This window comes from Cotesia glomerata, linkage group LG3 (assembly GCF_020080835.1).
Source record: "Cotesia glomerata isolate CgM1 linkage group LG3, MPM_Cglom_v2.3, whole genome shotgun sequence".
In the NCBI taxonomy this organism is placed as follows: Eukaryota; Metazoa; Arthropoda; class Insecta; order Hymenoptera; family Braconidae; genus Cotesia; species Cotesia glomerata.
The window spans coordinates 19,309,979-19,334,714 of NC_058160.1; the positions used below are offsets into that span (position 1 = coordinate 19,309,979).

Consider the following 24,736-nt stretch of genomic DNA (forward strand, 5'->3'; position numbering starts at 1 on the left):
TTATTTAATTTTGATCAAAATTATTTAGTTGGTTTCAATTTATTATTCAAGTTGACAAAATATTAAAAAGCTTCAAAATATAAAATTGAGGTTTACAATGACGTGATCTTAGCAATCTAAGCTCTCGGTGAGAAGTGTCGTTACATAGTTTTTCCGAAGAGCTTCAAACTCCGTTCTTCTCCCACCATAACTTCCATACATACATCCACTCTAAGGAATACATAAGCACACACATTTTCTACTACATATAAATGATCCTTATATACTAACACAAGCAAACTTGATGGTTTACCCACTCGAGAGCATGCAACGTATAATTGTCCGTGTGAAAAACATGGTGTGCTCAAATCTTAGCCACAAACAGACATTGTTTGGCCTTGGGATTTATTAATAGTCATTGCAAATGCCAATCTAATCGGAAATTGAATACGCTTAAATTGAATTGGCACATCTGTGGGTATAATAGGTATTCGTGGTGTCAATATATTTTCACCTCGAAATTTGCCATTTAAAATGGTGCCTTCGATAACGTTTATCAGGATTAATAACAATAGCGTGATTATCGCTTTCTAATTTGTGCATGGGGAATGCTTTCTAATTTGGGAATAGCTCGCTGACGATGCTTCTAGCAAATAATGAATCAAGGTTATTGTAGCCACAACGTGCATCCACCCGATTGGCTAGTGCGCTTCCGGAGTCCTCGCCACCCATCAAGTAGATTTGTAAAAATTTATGTGGTTCGTTTGGCATTGGCAGCAATGAGCCTATTTTATGATAAACTTGGACTCTGATTTTAAATGTAGAATTGTATTGTTGACCGTTTGCATTAGTATTTTGAACTATTTCTGTTGCTCCGAACGATGTCATTTGAAAGCATGAGTTGAATGTTCGAATGGACTTCAGGAATACGTTAGAATCTGGATCTGTGCCGATAAGCAAACCGTTCAATGGTTCCGGTGGTGTTTCAATTACAGGTAGTTGTACCTTCCCTGACGCGCAACACATCCCGGCTGGTTTTGAATGAGCATAACATTCAATATCGGGCTCATACTGGAATGCTAGACGCAGAAATGATGTAGCTACAAATGCTCGATGTGCCTGTTGGCGTTGTTGGTCATTCGCTCTGCGTCTATTGACAGTAAAACGGTGTGATTTTCGTTGTTCTAATCTCATGACTTCATTGCGTTCAGCTCGTGTATCGTCTGATTGTTCTTGACGCAATTGCGCCATTCTCACACGCGCTCTAGTATTTTCTTCCTGAACTTGTTCTTCGGTTATTTGGGCTCTTCTATTTCGAATGTTTCTAGATTTATTTGTATCACGGCTCAAATTGGCCCCTTTGCGTTTTGTTGGCATTGTTCACTATACAATACAAAACACACATGAATAGAACTGATTGAATTATTTAATTATTATATTAATCATTTATTTTATCTTTGATTACATTAAATATACATGTGAAAATTAGATAGTTTCACGAAAGCGAAAAATTTTATGTTTCTTAATTATAACGAAAATACATATTGTTAGAAATAGTGAAAAAAAAAAATTCTGTCGAAGTTAGAGCTCTTATAAGTAAACACAAAAAAAAATTTCCCAATTGTAATAAAAATCTACCTTTCACCGAATTCGCTGTTCACCATTCCCAACAATATTTTCGTTATAAATAAGAAAGAATCATTTTTGATTTTATAATAAACGTAAAAAATAATTTATACTTACAACTCAATAGCCGTTGTTTGCGGGAACTCGTGACACGTGTTGAGTATTTTAGAGGTTATGTAAGTCACTTAATTAACTGATCGTGCGATTTAGACTCAAAATTAATAATTTTATTAGTTATTAATAATTAATTATATTCAATAATATTAGTTATTAATAAATAAATAATAAAGTTACTCGAGAATATATTTGATATGAGAGTTACACTGAGATATTAAAAATGTTTAACTACTACGCTTGAAGCATAAACACTAATAATAGCCGAAAATTGTAGAGGTAACATCCCTACTCCGTGTGTTGTTTACAGGGTGAGAAGTGACACCGGTAGACACATGAAGGGGATAACTTACCAAGTGATAATAATTGATGTTATCGAGCGGGATAGAAAATGATAAAATTATGAAAATGACTATTAAAAAGCAAGGGTTGGTGATAAAAAAGTACAAATTCAGAGTTGTATGTATTTTGTGATGCCACATAATAAAAAAATAAAAAAAAAAAACATTTTATCAAAAAAATAAAAAAAAAATTTTTGGGGTGAACACGCCTTATCACTTTATACGCCTTATTAACACGCCTTATAACCAGAGGTTAGAAAAATAGATAGTAGCCGATTCTCAGGCTTACTGAATATGCATAAAAAAATTTCATGAAAATCGGTCAAGCCGTTTCGGAGGAGTATGGGAACGAACATTGTGACACAAGAATTTTATATATTAGATGTATTTTCTCTATATCTATATATATTTATTTTGTTGTAATAGGGATGGAAAAAGCACGTAAAGAATCGATTTTCGACTTTGGAATCGACTTCAAGTTTCTCGATTCTTGAAGTCGATTAATCATCTCTGATAGTCGACTTTTGTGACTTGAGTCGACTTTTTAGAAATTTAGTCATTCTTGCATAAATTGTTAAATATATTTATATTTTATTAAATTATAATCGTACAAACATACTTTTTGAGTTTTTAACATGTTATAGAAAATATTTTATGATCAAATTGCATACAGTTTGACATTGAAAAATAAAATTGCATTTTTAACTAAAAAAATAAAATCAAATAATTAAGAAAACCACATTTCTTCATCGATCGGTCGTAAGCATATAAGCTCATTTAAATGCTGAGGTCATAACCGACTTCTCACTGGTTTGCAATTAGACCTGCATGTGAAAATAACCGTTTGCAGGGTATGGAAGTTGCAACTATTGGCAAGTACTTTTTAGCTACACTCCATAGATAAGGAAAAATCTCTATCACATAGATTGCACTTAATTTTACTTTCGTTGTTAATTTTTAAAAGTCTGTAAAAAAATCGAAAAAAAATCATCGAGTAAAAGTCGATTCTAATCGATTCAAGAGAGGCTCAACTCGATTCTGAAAAGTCGATTATTTTCAGATAAAAGTCGATTTTTGACTAAAGTCAGAGTTGACTTTTCTATCCGAACAAAAACAGTTTCACTGTAAAAAAATCACGCCAAGTCCACGTTCATAAGACTATTAAGAAAAAAAAATTTTATTTCTTTACAAAAAGATATAAAATAAAAAATTAAAAATTCCAAGTAACCGATATGGTTGTATATGATTTTCGGAAATTAAAAAAAATTTTTTTGTAAATTTAAAAATTAAAAGAAACAATTTTGGAACGTATTTAGTGTACGTAGTTACGAAAAATTTCACTTTTTATGAAATTCCCCGAGAAAAAATGTTTCTATATAATTGTATATAATCATATATGATTATATATGGAATCACATATATAATTATATACAATTATATATGATCATACATAATTATATATAATCATACATGATTATATATGGAATTGTATATGAGGTTATATATAATCATATATAATTATATATGACTATATATGGAGCAATATACAACCATTCACGATTATATATAGTTCCATATACAATTATATATAAGTATATATAATTATATATGCTTATATATAATTAACAGACATAAAAATTTTTTCTTTGAAAAAAAATTTTTTTTTTGGTAATCACAAAAAGTGTAAAATGATGTTTATAATTACGTTTAAATAATTCTGAAATACAAAATTTGTCATATTTCCTATGAGATGTTTTGGTCTGCTCTGCTATTACCTAATAGTAAAATCATTATTTATTTTATTATTTAAATAAGTGTTATATTATAATGAAATTCGGTAAAATAAATAAATTATGAATAATGACTATCCAAATATATATTAAAATCAATTTTTATATCCCATTTATGATAAACTCATATGATACATTATGTAGATCATAGAATCATTATTATCTAAGACAGCAGCACAGCAGACACTTCAAGACGCACGGAGATCACCAAAGTTAAGCAGCATTGAGCAGGGTTAATAGTTGGATGGGTGACCGCTGGTATTATAGCTATAAAACTATATCTAGATATTTTTTTTTTGCATTTTAATTAGTTACACAGAATTGCGTAGGACCATATTAAATATTCTATCCATAAAATTAACCCAATAATTAATTAGATGTAATAAATATATAATTAAATATTGTTATATATAATTATATATAGTTATATATAATTAGATATGATTATATTTGGCCATTTTTCATATATAATCATATATAACCAATTTATATATAAATATATATAATTATATATAAATATTTTTTCTCGGGTCCTAAAATCTATCTACTAGGACTTTTAAAAAAAAATTGAAGTACACAATGACGCACACCAAGTACGTTCCAAAATTGTTTCTTTTAATTTTTAAATTTACAACAAAATTTTTTTTAATTTCCGAAAATCATATACAACCATATCGGTTACTTGGATTTTTTAATTTTTTATTTTATATCTTTTTGTAAAGAAATAAAATTTTTTTTTCTTAATAGTCTTATGAACGTGGACTTGGCGTGATTTTTTTACAGTGAAACTGTTTTTGTTCGGATTTCAGTATTTTTTGTAATTATAATAAAAATTGACAATTTTAATTTAATACATTTCCGGTGGCAAACTCTCCCCTTTAAGCTATAGTTCATGCAAAAGTTATTCTTGTGCCGCCTAGCGTGTGTAATTGCAAGCTGTCAAATATCTTTTTTTCACTGTAGTTTCCCATCTATTATAAGATTAGCATGCATCCTTATATTATTTAGTCTCTGGTCGTCCGCTTTTTACATAAGAAAAAAGTTCAAATCTAAAAATCTGGGTCGCTATAGTTTGTGCTGATATTTTTAATAATTTTAAATAGAAATTATAAAGATAATTGATAATAATCAAGTAATACGCGTAATAAAAAGCATGAACTACTATTATAAAATATCATATAAAAAAAAAATCAAAATAAATTTGAAAAAAAATTTGTAAACTCAAAAAACCGTTCTGCTTACGGTATATACACACTCGGTAGTCTGGCTTGAGAACGGAACTTGGCGCCAGACTCTATCGAGTCCGTTGATCCCTAGGTTGTAATCTTTTAGAAACCGATTCAGTTAATGTTACTTCATAAAAAATATTTGTTTACATGTTTCTTATTTGAGATTGCATTAATTAATGTAATTTTTGCTATAAATTCTCCGATTAAGACTAATAAATTATTTTAATAGTATTTTCTTTCTTTTTTCAAATACAATTTCTACTCAATATAGTATCTGCCATTAAAAAAAACCCTGTAAAGGGGTTCAAACTATGGTATGATATTTTGTATATTTCCATATTTGTTATTCGGTAATAACGGCTTAGATTATCATGTCGTCACCATCAAAACAAAATTATGAAGAATCAATGAAAAAACGTTTTTGTCCGTTTGATGACAATCTTACTCCTCAATTAAAAGTTCATATTGGATTAAAAGAGTCGGCTAATAGAGATGAGAAAGAAAAGGAATTACAAAAAATTTACGGTAAAGAGGTTATCATGTTCATTATATATAATACTCATTAAAGTAATAACTTTTTTTTTATATTTTATAACTATAGATCGAACTATGCAGATGTTGAAAAATGGCCCTAAGATAACTAATGCTACTAATCTTTCAATAGAAAATAAGAAAAATGCTGGTTATCATTTTGAATTGCCAAAATTCAAACAAATGATTCTTACTAACAATCTTGAGTTGGAAGTTAGTAAGAAACTTATCCTGGTAAGTGGCTGTTTTGCATCATAAAAAAATACAATATATTTTTAAAGCATTTCAGGCTATATTGAGCTTTCAGAAACATTTTTATTTTATTATTCTTTTGTGTTTTTAATAGTTCTTCAAATTGTCAAAGAAAATAATTTAACGTAAAAAGCTACATAACAGGCAAATTTTTTTTTTTTTTTTTTTTTTTTTCAAAATGACATATTCTTGAATAATGATTATAAATTTCTTAAGCACATTATAAATTAGTTGCATTTTGGAAAAAAAATTCAAGGAAGTTATTTTTATCGAATTCAATGACTGATTAAAATTTCAAAAAATAAAAAACCATGCATTTTTAAATTGATTTATTAGGCATAAAATGATTCATATTTATTTTAAATAAGATTATACTTGTTTTTCTTATAGCCTTCAGGAAAAAAACCGTGTTCGAATTGTAAACGAAACAATGTCATCGATAGCAGTTGTTTCCTATGTATTGAATTTCATTGTTCAGATTGCCTAAACATGTGTAGCAAATGTTCAGAACTATTTTGTTCAAAATGTAGCTTAACAATGTAAGTGTTACTTTGAATAATTATATAATTTAATAATTACACAAAAATATTTGTTCTTGGAGTCACAACTTTTTCGGATCGTCTTCAAATGGAAAAAATTAATTAATTTCTGTAAAAGCATGTTTCAATTTGATTAAAATTAGGTGTTTACAATTTTATTATGATCCATAAAAATAATTATTTTTCTTAGAATCATAATTAATAATTATTTAATCAATTTTTTCAACTCATTTTCGAAAATCACTTTTCAAATTCTTAATTTTTTAATGTTCTAAAAACTGAAAAACTTTTAACTACGTTCTTAAAACTGATTTCATATTTTCAATATATTTTTAACCAACTGAATTATTAAATAAAAAATATGCTATCGAAAAAATAGCCTTACTTTTATAAAATAGTCAAAGCTTTTTATAAAAATGTAACATAAAAACTTCTTAAAAATGTAAATTAAATTAAATATTCTTTATTTTTTAGCTATGATGGTGGCGAGCACGTTGAATGCCTAACATGTTATTAGATCATTCAATTTATTAATGTTATGCTAATTTTTGTCTAGGTGATTCTTTTCTTTTTGTAATGAAGTTAAAGATCTATATTTTTTATGAAAACATAGTAGAAATCCTAATGTATGAGATAATTTTTTTTCAACTGAATTTTTTTTTTTTTTTGTATAATTTGTTTCTATAATTGTCAGTATCATTGAAATCAAAAAAGCTTAAATAATTGTATCAATTTATTTTAAGTAGTTTAAAATACCTTAAAATTAAATTATGATAATCAAAATACAACATACCTCTTTAAAATAAAAAAATATGCCTGTAATTGTATGTATTTTACAAATATCAATAAGTTAGAAAAAGTTGTGCAGAAAAAAAAAATATTTTTCAGTCTTAACCATTTTAATTCCATTTGTTATTTGAAAATACATCTTTTTAAACCGTCTATAATTACATATTTACATAAATTTTTCAAAATAAAAATCAGTTTTGTATAATATTTTACATTAATAATTAATAATAATAATAATTATTATTATTATTATTATAAAGTCGCTTTTTTATTTCCTTAAATATTTATAATTTTTTTTTATAGATGATAAACAACTGTAGCATTTCACTTTCGTACGTGTACAAGTAATTCATAAAATAATATTAATTTATGTAATTTGTAGAATTTATTGATACTTAAGAAAATAGAAAAATATATGTATACAATAACTTGCCGACAGAATTTAAGCATGTTAAGTACAAAAACAATTTATCAAAAGTATGTTGATGTAAATGTAATAAATTTATTAATAAAATAGAAAATTTCATTATGATACAGCTTCATTATTAATCGTATTCATTTGTTTTGAAAATTTTTTTACTGTGAACTCAACTTGATCTTCGTCTATAAGAAGGCCCTCGATTTCATCTTTCGTTCCAAACAATCTATAATAAATAAATTATAATTTATGATTATAGTTAAATCATCAGTATTACTTCTCCACTGATTGCATGTTTTTCAGCGTCTCTAGTTAGTAAAACAGTGTGTAGTCGGTAATAGGTTGTTGTACGAATAAAGAACAGTTAATAGCAAACATGTTAGCCATATTAAGAATACACCACAATAAAGCCATAAAAAACATTAGATCAATAATTTTACATTCAAATTAATAACAAATAAATACTTACTTATAATAAAGCGATTATTTTTAGAGATTAATAATCTAGCAAATAAATAAACAAATGTTAAAAATTGAAATTAAAGTGCAAAAAAATTGAAATAAGCAGTGTTAAATTTCAAATACGCACCGATTAAAAATTTTTAAATTCATGCCATCATGCTAGTGTGCTGATAAATTAAAATTTCATCATAAACAATTTTTAGTTTAGGTGTGGTTAAAAGTTGGATTATTTTTTTTTTTTTTCACTTACCTAGATAATGTTGAGGAAGACCGTAAAGGTTCTATTATAATAGAACTTTCTCGGCTGCGTTGATTTGTCGTAACATGTTCCAATGGAATCGTAGATAAGTATTCTTGAGTTTCTAAAGTCATTTTTGTTGGTTTTTTATATCTACAATAATAATTAATTGTATATATTATCTTCATTAATTGTGAATCAAAAATTATAAGTTTTTATATTTACAATTTAAGCATTTGTGAACTTGCAACCACCGAAACAGAACTTAATGCCATAGCAGCAGAAGCCATCCAAGGTTCGAGAAAAAAACCAAAAGGGCTGAACAACCCAGCTGCTATTGGAATGCCTAATAAATTATAAATACTAGCAAATAAAAAATTTAATCTTATCCGAAATACAGTTTTCCTTGATAAATCCAAACATCCTACGACATCTAATAAATCATTCTGAAATATAAAATAAAATTTATTCGTGATACACTGTTTTCGTAGTCCATTTTTTCTTTTTCCAAATAATCATTACTGTCAACTAACCTTCATTAGAACAACATCTGCTGCTTCAACTGCAACATCAGTACCAGACGCAATAGCAATACCAACATCGGCTTGAGCGAGAGCTGGGCTATCGTTCACTCCGTCTCCTATCATGGCTACTCTAACTCCTTGTTCTTGGAGTTTACGTATTTTAGCTACTTTGTGAGATGGTAGTACTTCTGCGAAGATTTTAGTGATACCGATCTAATAAATTCAACAAACATTAGTTTTAATACAAAAAGAATAAAATTAGAAAATTTAATAATAATTACTTGTCTTGCAACAGATGCTGCAGTTTTCCGATTATCTCCAGTTAATAAAATAACTTCTAGTCCCATTTTTTTTAAAGTATACACTGCTAAATACGCTTCTGGTTTTACTGTATCAGCAACATTAATGGTTGCAGTTAATATATTATTAATTCCTACTAAAATTGATGTATTTCCTAAACTCTCTTGTTCCATCATTTTTACATCAATATGTTGAGGTATTGTGATCGCATTTCGGCGCATCCATTCACGATTACCAATACATACGTCATAATGATTTTTAGGATTGCTCTGACTATCTGATATTTCAGAATTAATTAAATCAAACTCAAGATTTGATTTATTTTGATCACTAAGTGGAAAAGTCATTATATCTACTGGAACATTATTTAAATAAAATGTACCAGAAGATTCGCGTCGCACTTGATTTACGTAATTAAGTATCTTTTCAGATTTATGAGCAAAAGGCATCATAGTAGATAAATGCATAACTCGACACTTGAGACCACATCCTGCGACAGCTTGGAAGTTTATACACTGGCCATTAACTTCAGTATTGAGAGTTTCTTTAACAAAACTGATTATAGCTGAAATAATGAATGGAAAAAAATCATTATTATAGATATATGAAAACTAGATTGTGTTCATTTATTATGATTGTTATTTACCTGAGGCGATTGGATGCTCGCTGTTGACTTCAGCAGTACCAATGATAGCCAAAAGTTTAGCTATTGGAAACAATTTTTCATCGACAAAAAGTCCTATCCTGGAGACGGTAGGAGTACCATGTGTCAATGTTCCAGTTTTATCAAAAACAATACATTTAACTTTGTGAGCATTTTCTAAAGAAGCACCACCTTTTATCAAAATTCCATTGAGAGCACCAACACCAGTGCCCACCATTACAGCAGTAGGTGTTGCTAGTCCTAAAGCACAAGGACATGCGATTGCAAGCACTGAAAGAGCACACCGGAATGCGTACTGGAAAATAATTTCATCTCTATTTTTTTTCGATCCATTAGTTTGATGTACTGAAGATATTGGTAAACCATTTATATTAGTATATCCCACTATGATCCAGACAATGAGTGTTAATAGTGATACTATTATTACAAATGGTATAAAATATCCAGCAACTTTATCTGCTAATTGTTGAATCGGCGCTTTGCTTGTCTGAGCTTCCTCTACTAAGCGCACTATTTGGGCAAGTGTCGTGTGTTCGCCTGTATGTGTTGCAGTCATTAACAGAGGTCCATTTTGATTGATAGATCCACCAATAACGATTGAACCAGGTTTCTTAGATACTGGCATACTTTCACCTGTTATTAAACTCTCATCACAAGCTGAATGTCCAAATAAAACTCGCCCATCTACTGGTACTTTTGAACCTTGGAAGACTTTAAGTACATCACCTCGTTGAACTAAATCAACACTGATAACACGTTCTGATAAAATTTCATTGTTTGATCCTAAAGTTACTAAAACTGCGTCAGTAGCTTTCAATGATAAAAGTTTTGATAATGCTTCTGACGTTTTTCCTTTAGCTACATGCTCTAACCATCTACCAAAGCTGATGAAAACTAATAACATCGGTGGTGTGTCGAAAAATGTTTGAGGACTAGTGGGCTCTTGCATTGCAATTGCCGCAATCAGAACACATAATGAGTAAACATATGAGATAGTAGTTGTCATTGAAATTAGTACATCCATATTCATTGTACCATGCTTCAATGCCTTATACGCTTGAACATAAAAACGCCAACCACCAAAAAATTGTACAGGAGTTGAAAATACAAAGAGCAATAAATTTTCCCAAGAAACACCAGGAATAACACAACACATATCTTCATGGCTTTTGTGAGTATAATACATGTCTGTCATAAAATATGTCATTATTATCATGCTTGGAAGTCCAAAAATTAAAGATATAAAAAAGGATGTCCGCCACTTTTGAATTTCTTCTCTGTAATTAATTAAGTATATCTATCAACTTACTGGATTAATTATAAAAACCAATGCACCAATTAAATAAATACTTGCCTTTGATTTAAATAATCACGGCTATTTTTTTCATTATTGTTAAATAAAGTTGCCGTAAAGCCAAGTTTATTTATTTTTTCAATTATATCTCGAGCACCCGTTTCTGATGAATCAAATTTAAATTTTCCTCTCTGTGTCGATAAAGCAACAACTGCTGATTGTACACCTGGCAATTTACTTACTATAGACTCTATTTTATTTACACAGGATGCACAGGTCATTCCCAGAATCTAAAATATTGCAAAAAAATAACTTTTTAAAATAAGTAACTAAACTGAACTGACGTGCCCAATAAGCCGTTTCATCAAAATAAGTGTAATTTTATTTAAGATTTTAATAAAGTAATAAACTATCTAACTTTTTATATTTCGTTTATTTTTAATTACTAAAGTAAAAGACCCACTTATTGACACTTGCAATTTTATTTTAATTAAAAAAAAAAAAAAAAAAAAATCAACTCTGATAAATTAATAAATATAACTTTTGAGTAAAAAATTTTAGGATAATTGGTTTTTTGAGCATTTTATTTTTTTAATCAGAAGAAAATTACAAATGTCAAATAACTAGGCCAGTGTCAGTAACTGGGTCTTTTACTTTAATTAAAATTTTTCATTTGTTATGTATTTTGAATAACTAAACTGATTCCGATGAAAATTCCAGCACAAATGTTTATCAAAAAATAAAGCTTATAAGACTTGTGAGATTCATTTGTCTAATAACCGTAATAAACATTACTCTAAAAATGGTTAAAATTATATTTTTAATTATGTAAGAAATGATTAAACATTGTAATAATTATAATAAGTACCTGTAATTCTACTTCAGTTATACCTGCTCCAGGTTCATCAATCACTGTAGTAGGAAAACCTAAATCTGTAATACTAGAAGCTATGTCCATAGGGCGAATTTTATCTGACATGTATATTACTTCAGCTTTAGCAGCCATCAGTGCCACTAAAATGTTTTCAACTCCATACAATTTTCTGCAATGTTTTTCTATAGCAGCAACACATGAGCCACAAGTCATACCCTGAAAAAAAATTTTTTTTTTGTTATTAATACAAGTTTTCATAGAAACTCACATAAAAATGTATTAACTTTTTTATTACATTTATTTGTAAGAAACACTTAGAAAAATTTTCAGATTTTTTATGGTCACCAGCACCATTAACTGATAAAAAAGATGTATTTTGTTTATCTTTACTTATTATTTTTGTTGTTGTTGAGATCATAGCACTTCCGTTAACTTCTTTAACATATGCATCAAACCCCATGTCTTCGATAGAAGCCGCTATATCATCTGCACTAATATTGACATCACTGTATGATACTTTAGCTTCCTTGTCATTTAAAGATACATTAATTTCTATTACACCTAATTTTTTTGATATGAGATCTAAAAACATAAAAAGTATTTATTAAATTATTTACTTTTTATAAATTTATTCATTATTGTTTTTTACATTTATAGTAACTAGAATTTATACCTGTAATGCTATTAGCACAAGATTGGCAAGTCATACCATCAATATGAATGGTACACACACTGGTTCTGATTTCAAATCGATTAGATTCGTTCACTTCATCAATTTTTGATGATTCTAAAGATGCATCGAATCCCATATCATTAATGTTATCTACTATCTGATTGGCCGAAATTTCTTGAGTATTATACTCGACATATCCAGCGTTTTCTTCCAAATCAACTCGAATATTTAAAACTCCTTTTAATTTTCCTATTGTACCCTGAATATTCTGGACGCAACTTTGACAACTCATCCCCTTAATTTTAATCTTGACCGATGTTGCAATATCTCTGCTAATATCGGATTTTTGAGATCTTTGATCAAGTTGCATTGCTCCATTGTAGTCAGATTCGTCATCAATATCCCTGTAAGAAAATATGTTATTATGAATTCTAGAATAATACATCACTTATATTTTATTTATTTTAAGGTAATAATTTATGTTGATAATTTTATTTAAAAATATGTAAATACCAAAACGCATCGATGACTTGACTAGTTTTGTTAATAAGTGGAATTTTATCAGATACTTTGTTCATTATTTCACCTTGAAATAAATTACTAAAACTACGATAAATTAAACGCCGTTAAAATATATAATATATTAAGTAAAAGTGTTAAATTTATATATTATTAAAATAAATTAACTTTAATTTTTCTTAAATTCATCTCAGCTTTTACTTGTTGTGCACAACAAAACGTATTTCTCTCAGTAAGTAAAAAATTACAACCTATTTAATCTAACTGATAACCAGTTATCTGCGTGGTTTGTGGTGACTATAGGAATATACTCAATCAACGTTTACTTTACTCACGCGCTTCTATACAATTATAATTGTGCGGTTTCACATATTTTAACGGTCAAAAAATGTATTGCATATTTATGTAAATTATTGGTTTTTCAAATAATTGATTAATGATAACAAACATTCACTTCTTCACAAAACAATTGCAATAGAAAAATAGACACAAGTAATAGCAAATCTAACATTGTAGTATTAGTACAGTTGTTAACAATCGTTATAGTAATCTTGAATTACAGTTTTTTGTATACATTATTTTAGATCATATTACTTGTTAAAGAATTTGAAATCGAATATAACAAGTTTAATGCGTTTAATTATTTATAATCGACACATAAAACCAAAATATTATAGAAATTTGAACACGACAATTATTTATCCCAATCACGACTATTGGAATTCCTTATAAGCCTAAAACAAACATCTCGAAATTTTACTTATTCAAGAATATATTCTCGAAATGATTCATTCACAGGTGCTGTTTAATGATAAATCACTGCATGATGTGTACTTCTTCGATTTGCTGATTTAAAAATTATTCCAAACTAAAATAAATCACTACACAAGTATAGCTAATTAAGGATTTGTACCTCTTTACAAATAATTAAATAAAAAATTATTAACAATTTGAATTTTTTTCTCAATTTCTCCTATACAAAGGTGTTTTGAAGATATTTAAAAGATTTTTAATTACGAAAAACAAAAAATAGGTATACCATTTATCCTGGCTTATTTTGAAAAAGTCTTTAAGGTAAAAGCCCCAATAGATGATCACGTACCAGTATATGATCACTCCATGTATTTGTATATCTATATTCATAAATATAGGTATACAAATACATGGAGTGATCATATACTGGTACATGATCATCTATTGGGGCTTTTACCTTAAATGTAAAAAAAAAAAAAAAGAATTTTTATTTATTCAAAAAAAATTTTGATAAATTCAAACCGCGTAAAAATAACGGCCCTTACATTCACGCTTCGTAGATTTAAGGATCTTATATTCATGCGGTGTAGATTACGGATAAATACACGATCCATAAAATAATTTTGATTTATTTTTTCAATTAGTTATCCAAAAATTAGAGTTATTATTTAAAACCGCAGCTTTACCTATTCTTGATTATAAAATATCGAAAAATTGTTTTGGGGACATTATTTTTTGTTTTTGAATTATTCTATTTTAGATAAACTTTGAGAAAAATAGATGTAATGAGATGAAAAATACATTTAACTGTAGTAGTCAAGATCGTTCAACCGAATTATTGTAAATGCACTTAGAACATTGTTTGAAAGAATTATAAATGTGTTTTTTAATGCAAAAAATTACTTTGTTATTTATTTAGTATATAAAAAACATTATTTTGGCTTGAGTAAATAATAAATTAACGATATATTATCAAAGTTAATGGTCTTAGTAATAAAACACAATTGTTTAATGTCTATAAATTTTTTTTTTTGTAATGTTACAAACTTTTTTGATAGTAAAACGAAGAAAATCAGAATAAATCTTATAAAAATCTCTTAGTTTAAAAATAAACGGAAAAAATTAGTGTGCATATTCACTTTTGTTATAACAGTTATTTGATTTGATACTTTCTCTATGCGCAATAAAAAAAGTTATAGTTAATTTCTAAAACTAACTCAACCAACAATAACATTAATTTAATTAATTTCTAAATAAAATAAATAGAATATTTCAAATTTCATATGAACAATAAGTACAGACCCAAGTAAACAAGCATTTTCAGTTGCAGAAGAATTGTAGTTTTTTCTATTAAATCCGTGAAATTTAACCGATTTCTCTGGAGATAAAAAATTTCCATCTGCAAGTTTTATCTGGCCGATTGAAATTTTTGAATAAAAACTCATTCTTAAAAACAGTAACAAAAGCGCACTATACCGATATAATAATAAAATGTTAAAGTCATTTATTAACGTTGAATGAGGTGAAAAAAATAAAAAGATTTGAATATTTAGGAGAACGTAGTTTACAGACGTCAATCGCTTTATGAACTGAATGGATAGCAAGCCTCAAGAGAAAGGCACGCGCGTGCTCCAATTAGAGGACTCTGAATTGTTGACTCTCACTTACATATTAAAACCAATACCATGTTATACAATTTACAATTGCAGAAATTGAAGAAAAAATGTACTAAAATGTTCATTTATCAAACGAAAATATTATAAAAAAAATGTAGAATATTTAACACTATGAAAAAAAAAAAAAATACAAACGTAAATATTGATTAAAATTTATGATTCAAAATAATTTGACTGTGATAATTTAAACAGCCTCAAAAAGTTTCAACCGATTTAAGAATTTAATATTATTTGATATGATTGTGAAACAAATTATTTTTTAACTAGAGATTTTAACATTAAAATATTTTAATTTAGTAGGTTACCCATCCCTGTTTCAAATTTCCAATAGGATCCCATCAAAAGAGACAAAAGCCACTTAGAAACCCATAAATTTTATTGGTTTCTAAGTGGCTTTTGTCGCTTTTGATGAGATCTTATTGGAGATTTTCAACAGGGCATACAGGAAGCCCCAGAGTTGAACGACGGGGCCATAAATGTCCCATGCCTGGGACATTATTGGGAAGCCCATCTTGGCAAACCTATATTGTCCCATGCCCGGGCCATAACTGGGCAATCAGCCTTGGCCATTCCAATGATTACCCAGGCTTGGGCCAAGACTGAATAACCTAACCTTGGCCAAGCCTAGAGTCACCCTAACTTGGGCAAAGTTTGTGTAACCTAACCTCGGCCGTTGGATGGTAACCCTAACATGGGCCAAGACTGAATGACCTTGCCTTGGCCAATGAATGGTAACCCTAACTTGGGCCAAGATTGTGTAACCTAACTTCGGTCGTTGGATGGTAACCCTAACATGGGCCAAGACTGAATAAACTAGCCTTGGCCAAACCTAGAGTCACCTTAACTTGGGCCAGGACTGGGCAATCTAGCCTTGGTCAACCCAATGATTACCCGAACTTTGACTAGAACTGGGTCCCCCAGCCATGGCCATTCAATGGCGATCCAGACTTGAGCCAGGACTGAGCAACCTAGCTTCGGCCGACTCAATGATTACCCGAACGTTAGCCAAGACTGGGATGCCTAGCCTTGGCCGTTGAATGGCAACCCAGACTTGAGCCAGAATTGGGCAACCTAACTTTGGCCATTCAATGGGAAATCCAAATTTAATTAATCATTAAGTAATAGAATTTGGAACAGTAAATATTTATTAAATTAAATTTTTTTTAAAATTAATAAACAATTGTAAAAAATAGATAATTTTCATCAAAACACAATATTAAATAACATAAATTATATAAATAATAAACCGTCACACTCTGTCACCATATAGATTTAGCTTATATGAATGGTGAGATGTGCGTTAACTTATCGGTCGTACGGCGTAGGGGTTAGTGGTCGGTCTGGCAAGCGCGCGGCTCGGGTTCGAATCTCGGTTAGGGTAAATGCGATTTTTATTTTATCTCTATAATTAGCGAAAGTTAGGTCTAAATTAAGAGTTAAGTCGTCTAAACTTGCGTTAGCTCTACATCAAAATTGAAATAAATTATTGACAATTAAAAAGTTCCTTTTTTATAATTTCAACTAACAACTACTCATTTTATACAAAATAATTTAACGGTTTCGTAGAATTTTACTATTTTATTTCAGAGAATTCAATTTATTCGAAATTGGGTTCTTAATACTAATTTGGTTTCACATTAAACAATTAAATTCTAAATATATTTTGTAATCTACTTGTGTTAGTAAATTCTATAGTGGTGAATAAGCCTGGGCTTGCTTTGGCTTAAAAACTTGGACCAGTCTTGGTTAACAATCTTGGGCCAGTCTTGGTTATCATGCTTGGGCCAGTCTAGGCAACCAAGCTTGGCACCCTGTTATCACTCCAGACTTCTACCAAGGCTGGGCCAAAGCGGGTTTACAAGTATGGGCCAGAGATAGACAGCATTGCGCCAAGCATGGCCCACATCTGGCCTTGTCGTATTGTCCTGTATGGGATAAAGGCAACTTTAAAATTATGAATATTCGAGAACATAACTGGACACCTAAATTCTTATCATCGATATAGTAAATTTGCGGTAAAAATTGACAAAAAAGTAACAACATAGTTTAATTTCAAAAACTGTACCCATTTATTTCTCTATTTGCACTCATTGAGAGTAACCGTATTATCTTTGTGGCACTTGTACGGTAAATGGAAACTTAAAAATCAAATTTCTTGCTATCAAAAAGAAATTTCAAAAAGCGCATCCCTGGGAAGTAAATTTATAAATAGTCTATTGAATGTCAGATCGTTTTTTTGTAAATTTTTATTTGTTTAGAAGAAATTTATGAAACTGCAATGCCAAGGAATGTCTTTTAATTGTTACATAATTAGCTCAATCTAATTGTTACCTAACTGTTTAACTCTTATTAACTGATGACATCATCAATACTCATTAAAATGTAATAAAAAACTGATCAAATATTAATAATTTTTGTTGACTACTTAAACGCAATCCTTATAAATACAATTAAATTTACTCCTTTAGTAGCTGCAGTTCGTGATTTCAGGTAAAATAAATCAAGTAGCAGAAAGTAAATTCATGTAATTATATTAATACTTTGTCATTTATAACGGACAATTTTTAAATTGAAGGAAAAGTGATAAGAAATGTTATACAACTCCAAGCAAGACTAATTACCAAGTAGTTGATAAAAATGCATACTTTAATTTAATAAGATATTTATTTTAACTTAACTATAATGTCAAAATTTATTATATTTTTAGCAAGAAATCTTTTATTACTTAGTAAAGAATTACTATTTATTTATAAGAGGAGTCAATTATTGTTGTTTATTACGAAAGCTGACATTAAAATTTAACTAGAAAAAAAAATCTACAAAATAAATGACTACCAGACTTCATTTTCAAGCTCAATGTGTTCGAAAACGTACTGATCAATATGACATTAACCTTTTTCTGAATAAAGGATTCATATAATTCCCAAATAGGGCTTCAACTGATTGTAGTCTACTGCAAAATTATGAGAGTGACGGTTACTCATTAATTATAACATAATATACCTATGCGCTTGTCCCCTTCTACAATTTCTTGAGCCCTTTCTTTACGAAAACGAGTCTTATTGTATGATTCAAACTAAAAAGGGGGACATGCAAGGTCAATTAAGAAAAATTTTTCGATTTCATACCGATAGTTATGGATATCTGAGTATGCGTTTTTAGTCTAGGAACGGCATTACCTTTTCGTATAATTTTGAGGTCAGTAGATTAAATAAGTCTTATCTTTATCTATATATATATAAGAGATTTCCACCTATATAGTCACTCATCACGATATCTCTGGAACCATTAGAGCTAAAGACTTGAAATTTGGTAGGAATATTCTTTTCACCGAGTAGAGGTCAGCTAAGAACGGATTTTACGAAATTCCACCCCCAAGAGGGGTTGCGGGGGTGTTAATTGAAAAAAATTCACATTTGAAAAATACAGCTCTTATAGGTATTAAACTTAGTCAGGATATTCTTTTTGGCATGTTTGAATTTACTAAGAACTAATTTTATGATATTCCACCCCCAGAAGGGAATGCGGGGGCGTTGAAAATTAAAAAAAATTTTTATCTTCCAATCTATAGCTTTTAGAACTCTGAAACTTGACCAAAAAATTTTTTTTAGCATCTTTGAGTTTACTAACAACTAATTTTATGATATTTCACCCCTAGAGGGAGTGCGGGGGCGTTAAAAATTAAAAAAATTGTTTTTTCCAATCTATAGCTTTTGAAACTCTGGAACTTGGCCAGAATATTTCTTTTGGCATGTTTGAATTTACTAAGAACTAATTTTATGATATTAAACCCTAAGGGGTTGTGCGGGGCGTTAAAAATATTAAAAATTTGTATCTTCCAATCTATTGCTTTAAGAACTTTAAAACTTGGCCAAAATATTTTTTTTGGCATGTTTGAGTTTATCAAGAATTAATTTTATGATATTCAACTCCAAGAGGGTTGTGCGAGGGCGTTAAAAATTAAAAAAAAAAATGTGTATTCCAATCTATAGCTTTTAGAACTCTGAAACTAGGCTGGAATAGAGTTCGGGAATAATGCCCTTAGAAAAAATGCATGGTGTAAAATAAAAATAAAAAAAAAGTCAAAATATTTAATTAATAGCTGCAATAGATCAAAACTTGAAACGATTTTTTATTTCGTCCTGTTAAACAACCAAGAATAAATACTTATAAATTTATACGTTAGTGTTTTTTTTTTTTTTTAATAAAAAGGTAAATTTTAATTTTGACTTTAAAATAATATGACTAATTAATTTTTTACAATATTTTTATTATTCCATTCGGCTTTTAACTGTTGCTGCTTGACCATTCTTTGCACCTTTTCATTACTCAGCTTCTCCATTATCTTCATAAATTCCCAAAAAAACGTAAAGGCGTCATACAAGGCTCGATGGAAAGATTTCTGTCATAAAATAAAAAAAAAAAGATTAAGTTATTAAAATGAATTATAAATAATACTGTAAATAATAATGTAAAAAATACATGTAAATAATATTGTAAATAATTACATTTCGTGCTTCATCATAAGCTGCGCCAATTGATTCGCTACGAGATTCTTTGAATGACATAGCTTCATGAGTCCGCCCATCTCTCAAGAAAACCTTTACAACGGTTGTACAACCAACAATGTATGTTCCATTGACTTCTTCAACGTAGTCTGTGATAAAACAAAAAATTATTTAATATAATTTTCAATTTTTGATTTTTTAAAGCAATTTCTTTTTTAATTTAACTAAGAACTTTTTTCTTATTCAAATTTTTTTAATTAAAAATTATCTGAGAAGTGTATACATTTTAATTTTGACTTACCAATTATCTGCTTCTTGAGTTCGTGCGACCAATTATCATTCGTAAAAGCCATGTCTCCATGTATAATTAATGTTTCTAAATTTAAATTATCAAGATTCATTATTTTTTATAATTTTTATCGTTGTGTAATGATTTATAGATTAAATATTTATTTTTTATTGATTTTGTTGATTTAATATTTATTTTTGATATATATTTATGTTTTTTATTTATATTTCTATTTTATTTATTTATTTTTGAAATAGCCTTGAAGTTATCTCCAAAACAAATGAATTATTTAACTTCATTAATATTTTTTTAATGTGTCAAAGTTTTAAAGAGAAAACAGATAGCTGTCAAACGAATTATTTTCTAAAAGTGATTTAATTGATAGTTAAAGTGAAATTAATTAATATTATCATGTGAAATGATCATTTACTAAAATTGATTAAAATTGTTCAGTGAAATTATCATCACGAATAATTTAGTGACTTTAATCAACATCTGGACTATCGATACATCATGTGAAATGATCATCGAATGATAAGTTTTTCATTAATTAATATTTTCTTGAATATTTAAATATTTTCATTTAAATTTTAATATTTATTGATTGGATTACTGTTTATTTTCTGATTCTATCGATCTAATTTAAAGAAATTATTAATATAGTCAAAAATAGAAAATTAAATACTTAAAACTTCTTTATATACAACATTCTTCGTTTTTCCTATTGGTTGAAGAATGACCAAGCTGTCAGGTGAACTTACTCTTGAGCATGCCACGTATAGTTGGCCATGAGAGAAACAGTCATTTCTTAAATCAATACCAGTCATCTTTAAACTCTGCCCTTGTGCCTTGTTAATCGTCATGGCATAACAAACTTTGACAGGAAATTGCAGACGTTTAAATTCGAAGTGGTAATCTGATGGAATCAGAGGGATCCTTGGAATGAATACAGTTTCTCCTTCATATTTTCCGGTGAAAATCATGGCTTCAATGACATTTTTGTGTAAGACTTTGACTTGAAGCCTGGTACCATTACATAATTTTGGCGGATTTAAATTGCGGAGCAACATTATTGGAGTGCCAATCTTGAGTTGAAGAACATGAGGTGGTATCCCTGGTGGATTGAGTGTGTGTAAGAATTCAACAGGATAGTGGACAGCTTCTTCATCCTCCAGTACTTTGTCCACCGATTCATATCTTACTTGCTCAGTTGGCAGTTTCTCCAGCAAAGTTGTTAATACAATTGACTTGTTCATTGGTTGGTGTGAGGATGGCTCTCTCCTTTAACCATGAACTACAATTATCGCCAGCTTTGTCAATATTCGGGTATATTTTGTCAGTCAAGGTGATTAAATCTGGGACAGTTTCACAATTAATATAGGACACGTTTATTCTTCCGTCTTCTTCCGGAATTTGGCCATCACCTATATCAATCAGTATTTTTGAAAACTCTTCTGCTTTCGAATTTGGCTGAAGATGAACACGCATATTGATAGTCAAAGATAAAACTTTGACCGAAGGCCATAAAATTGATGACTTAATACAGGCTTTAACTTCATCTGCACGTGTTCCTCGTGGCACAACAGGCAAAGTTTGTCTAAAATCACCGGCCAAGAGAACAATTACTCCTCCCATAATTCGGTCGCAACCTCTAATATCTTTGAGCAATCTGTTTAGAGCTTCAATACCATTTTTGTGAGCCATAGTGCATTCGTCCCAGATAATAATTTTTGTTTCTCGCAGCACATGAGCCATATCACTCTGTTTAGAGATGTTACAAAGTGGAGATTCAGAATAACCTAAATTGAGAGGTAATTTAAAGGCAGAGTGAGCTGTTTTACCTCCGTCTATCAAAGTCGCAGCAATTCCTGAAGAAGCAACGGCTATAGCGATGTTTTTTTCACTCCTGATTTTCGCAAGCAGTAAATTGATTAAAAACGTTTTTCCAGTACCACCTGGAGCATCAAGAAAATACAACTGCCCAGAATCAGATATAATCGAATTTAAAATTTCATTGTAAACTTTTCTCTGTTCTAGATTTAATTTAGGAACATTTTCAGCTACAACTTTAGTTAAATAGACGGTGTCGTAAGCCAATTCACGCAAATATTGACGATTAGTGACAATAAACCTTTCATCTAGGGTTGGAGAGTGGAGGCCGAACTGAAGAAGTGTTTTTCCAGACATTGATATAACAATATCTTCAAGTAGTATGAGACATTTGTTGTAAATAACGTCAAGTAACAGCTCAACATTTCCACCGTCTCGTTCTACCTCTCTCTTAATATCTTCTGAAAAATAATCTCGATATTTCTCCCATAATTTCGATGGGTCGTCAACATGACAAAAAACTAACATAATGGCAAACAGCTCACGGATCTTGTAGGGCGAATCAGAGATGCAAGCTTCATCCAGAGTGCGATACCACTAGCGTCATCTTCTAGAAGACCAAGTGCTCTACATGCTGCTTGAAATGTTGGATGAATCACTCCATCAACAGTTTTCAAAGCAGAAAATGATGTAGGACCTCGAATCTCATGTAGGAGAAGACGCAGGTGATAACATTCAGTATTTCCGGGATGCACGGTATAAACTCTACCTAAAACTTGATCTTTCTTGACTCCTAAATAACCTGAAACAACCTTACCTTTTTTTCTTCTATCAAAGCGGTTATTTTTCCATACGTAATAAGCTGGAACTTCAACATACAAAAGAGTTTTTGCAAAGTCATCAACTTGGCAAAGCTCAAAAAAAGCCATTAGTGTTGTTTTTTTTGGATTAATTACTTTGTCAATCACATCTTGCTCAGTAAAATAAATTCTTTGACCATTTTCAAGATGTACAGCAAGATGCATCACCGAAGGAAACCTGTCATGAATAGGAAAACGAAATATTCGCCAGACTGCTTCAGAGCTACTGATGTAACGTCCCGCCTGGTACTTCGTCACCTCATCAAAATCCTGAACGGTAAACGATGCTTGGTCAGATCCTTTATTTAAATAATTACAGATGTATTTTATGGCTTTTACGGAGTTACAACTCTCAACATTAACATGAGTCCCGAAGGTATGGGATAGAACGGGATTGTACGGCACTATCCATCGGTTGTCGATTTCAACTCCGTTAAGTTTGAAAGTTTTTCCTCCGTCTGCTGGTGATCGTCTACGATACTTGGGATATCCGTCATCTCCTGTTTGAGTTTCTTTTAAAAATTCCTTTGGGAAATTTTTTGTGCACTTACCATCAACCATACAGGGTGATTTTAAGTTGAAAGATCCACATGGACCGTGAACCATGGTTGTCTTGATAATTTGATAAAGATCTGGATTTATGTCTGGATCAGGTAACTCAGCGCAGATAATTTGGTCAATAGACTCTGGTCTCATTTTCTCTTCTAACCATAATAGAATATGAACATGAGGGAGTCCACGTTTTTGTCATTCTATGGTGTACATGTGACACCTTGTGTCACCAAAGATACGACCTACTGTAAGAAGTTTTATCATATGTTTCACTTTCACATTGAAAACCCTCGCTACGATGTCATGTCTATCATAAGACTGTTGACCTTCACTCAAAAGCTGCGTTATTTCCGGCCACTTAGGATTGCAGGTGAATGTTATAAATAAATCTGGCCGTCCATAATGACGTACATAGGTCATTGCATCTTGAGTTCGCTCATGCATGTAACGGGGTCCTCCAGTAAAAGAAGAAGGCAACACAACCATTTTTCCCATTGTTGATAATTGTTCATCATTTTTTGACAAAGCATCTTTCAAGTGAACGTATTCCTCACTTCTCAGTTTTTTTTTGGTTGTTACGAATATAGTTAAGTCTTTCAGTCTCAATTTTTGCGTACATGTCAACTAAAAATTGATTTAAAAGATTGCGGAATCGCAATAAATAGCACACTTCATTCTCACGCTCCATAATCCTAAAGCTGTAAAATTCTGAAGCAGATACTGTCTTATCGAGAGGCAGTTTAGTCGTCTCGTCACGCTTAGATATATTGATGTGATAGCCATCTTCTCCATAACAGAACATCAAAGGATATTGTAAAGCATCATATGAGCGGTGTGTTTCACTAATTCGCATCAACTTATTGTCTCTACTGTGAAGAACAATGTCTCTTTTTTCGAAATCCTGTCCGACAATGAGAACTGCAATTTCTTTTGCCTGAGGAGCATTAAAACGGCCCTTATGTTCTCCAGCCGGTTTTCTGTCAGCATTAATTATTACTTTGAAGTCTTTTTGATCTTTAGGAATTGAATCTATTGCAGCCTTAAAATCCTTAAGATATTTGTTATGCTGATATAACAACTTCTGCAATTGATGAACTAATTCCGGATAAACG

The 24,736-nt window shown here is 29.8% G+C and overlaps 3 protein-coding genes across 12 annotated transcripts in view; 1 reads left to right on the plus strand and 2 right to left on the minus strand.

Annotated features, from left to right (window-relative positions):
- Positions 1 to 5,258: 5,258 nt before the first annotated feature.
- Positions 5,259 to 7,192, plus strand: LOC123261543 (apoptosis regulatory protein Siva-like). The gene is made up of 4 exons (XM_044723197.1): positions 5,259 to 5,604; positions 5,681 to 5,844; positions 6,253 to 6,401; positions 6,876 to 7,192. Exons 1-4 carry the CDS (start codon positions 5,451 to 5,453, stop codon positions 6,916 to 6,918), a joined length of 510 nt encoding a protein of 169 aa, XP_044579132.1. The 5' UTR covers positions 5,259 to 5,450; the 3' UTR covers positions 6,919 to 7,192.
- A 476-nt stretch (positions 7,193 to 7,668) lies between these two features.
- The window catches only part of LOC123261514 (copper-transporting ATPase 1), a 58,107-nt gene continuing 41,039 nt past the window's right edge, over positions 7,669 to 24,736 (minus strand). For 5 of the 10 annotated variants that reach the window (XM_044723143.1, XM_044723142.1, XM_044723145.1 and 2 more), the window contains 10 exons: positions 12,638 to 13,041; positions 12,260 to 12,546; positions 11,959 to 12,180; positions 11,151 to 11,380; positions 9,779 to 11,073; positions 9,114 to 9,697; positions 8,842 to 9,045; positions 8,534 to 8,754; positions 8,321 to 8,461; positions 7,669 to 7,834 (listed from right to left, as the gene is read on the minus strand). In XM_044723143.1, the coding sequence (XP_044579078.1) occupies positions 7,717 to 7,834; positions 8,321 to 8,461; positions 8,534 to 8,754; positions 8,842 to 9,045; positions 9,114 to 9,697; positions 9,779 to 11,073; positions 11,151 to 11,380; positions 11,959 to 12,180; positions 12,260 to 12,546; positions 12,638 to 13,041 (3,706 nt within the window). In that variant the 3' untranslated portion in view covers positions 7,669 to 7,716. Of the gene's footprint in view, positions 7,835 to 8,077; positions 8,113 to 8,197; positions 8,238 to 8,320; positions 8,462 to 8,533; positions 8,755 to 8,841; positions 9,046 to 9,113; positions 9,698 to 9,778; positions 11,074 to 11,150; positions 11,381 to 11,958; positions 12,181 to 12,259; positions 12,547 to 12,637; positions 13,042 to 13,150; positions 13,253 to 14,431; positions 14,541 to 15,211; positions 15,499 to 24,736 lie in introns of those variants that run through there. The other 5 variants (XR_006508680.1, XM_044723148.1, XM_044723141.1 and 2 more) reach the window with 5 other exon arrangements.
- LOC123261548 (DNA repair and recombination protein RAD52-like) lies at positions 19,803 to 20,534 on the minus strand. Its single transcript, XM_044723202.1, has 3 exons — positions 20,395 to 20,534; positions 20,094 to 20,242; positions 19,803 to 19,987 (listed from the first exon to the last, which is right to left on the minus strand). Exons 1-3 carry the CDS (start codon positions 20,492 to 20,494, stop codon positions 19,835 to 19,837), a joined length of 402 nt encoding a protein of 133 aa, XP_044579137.1. The 5' UTR covers positions 20,495 to 20,534; the 3' UTR covers positions 19,803 to 19,834.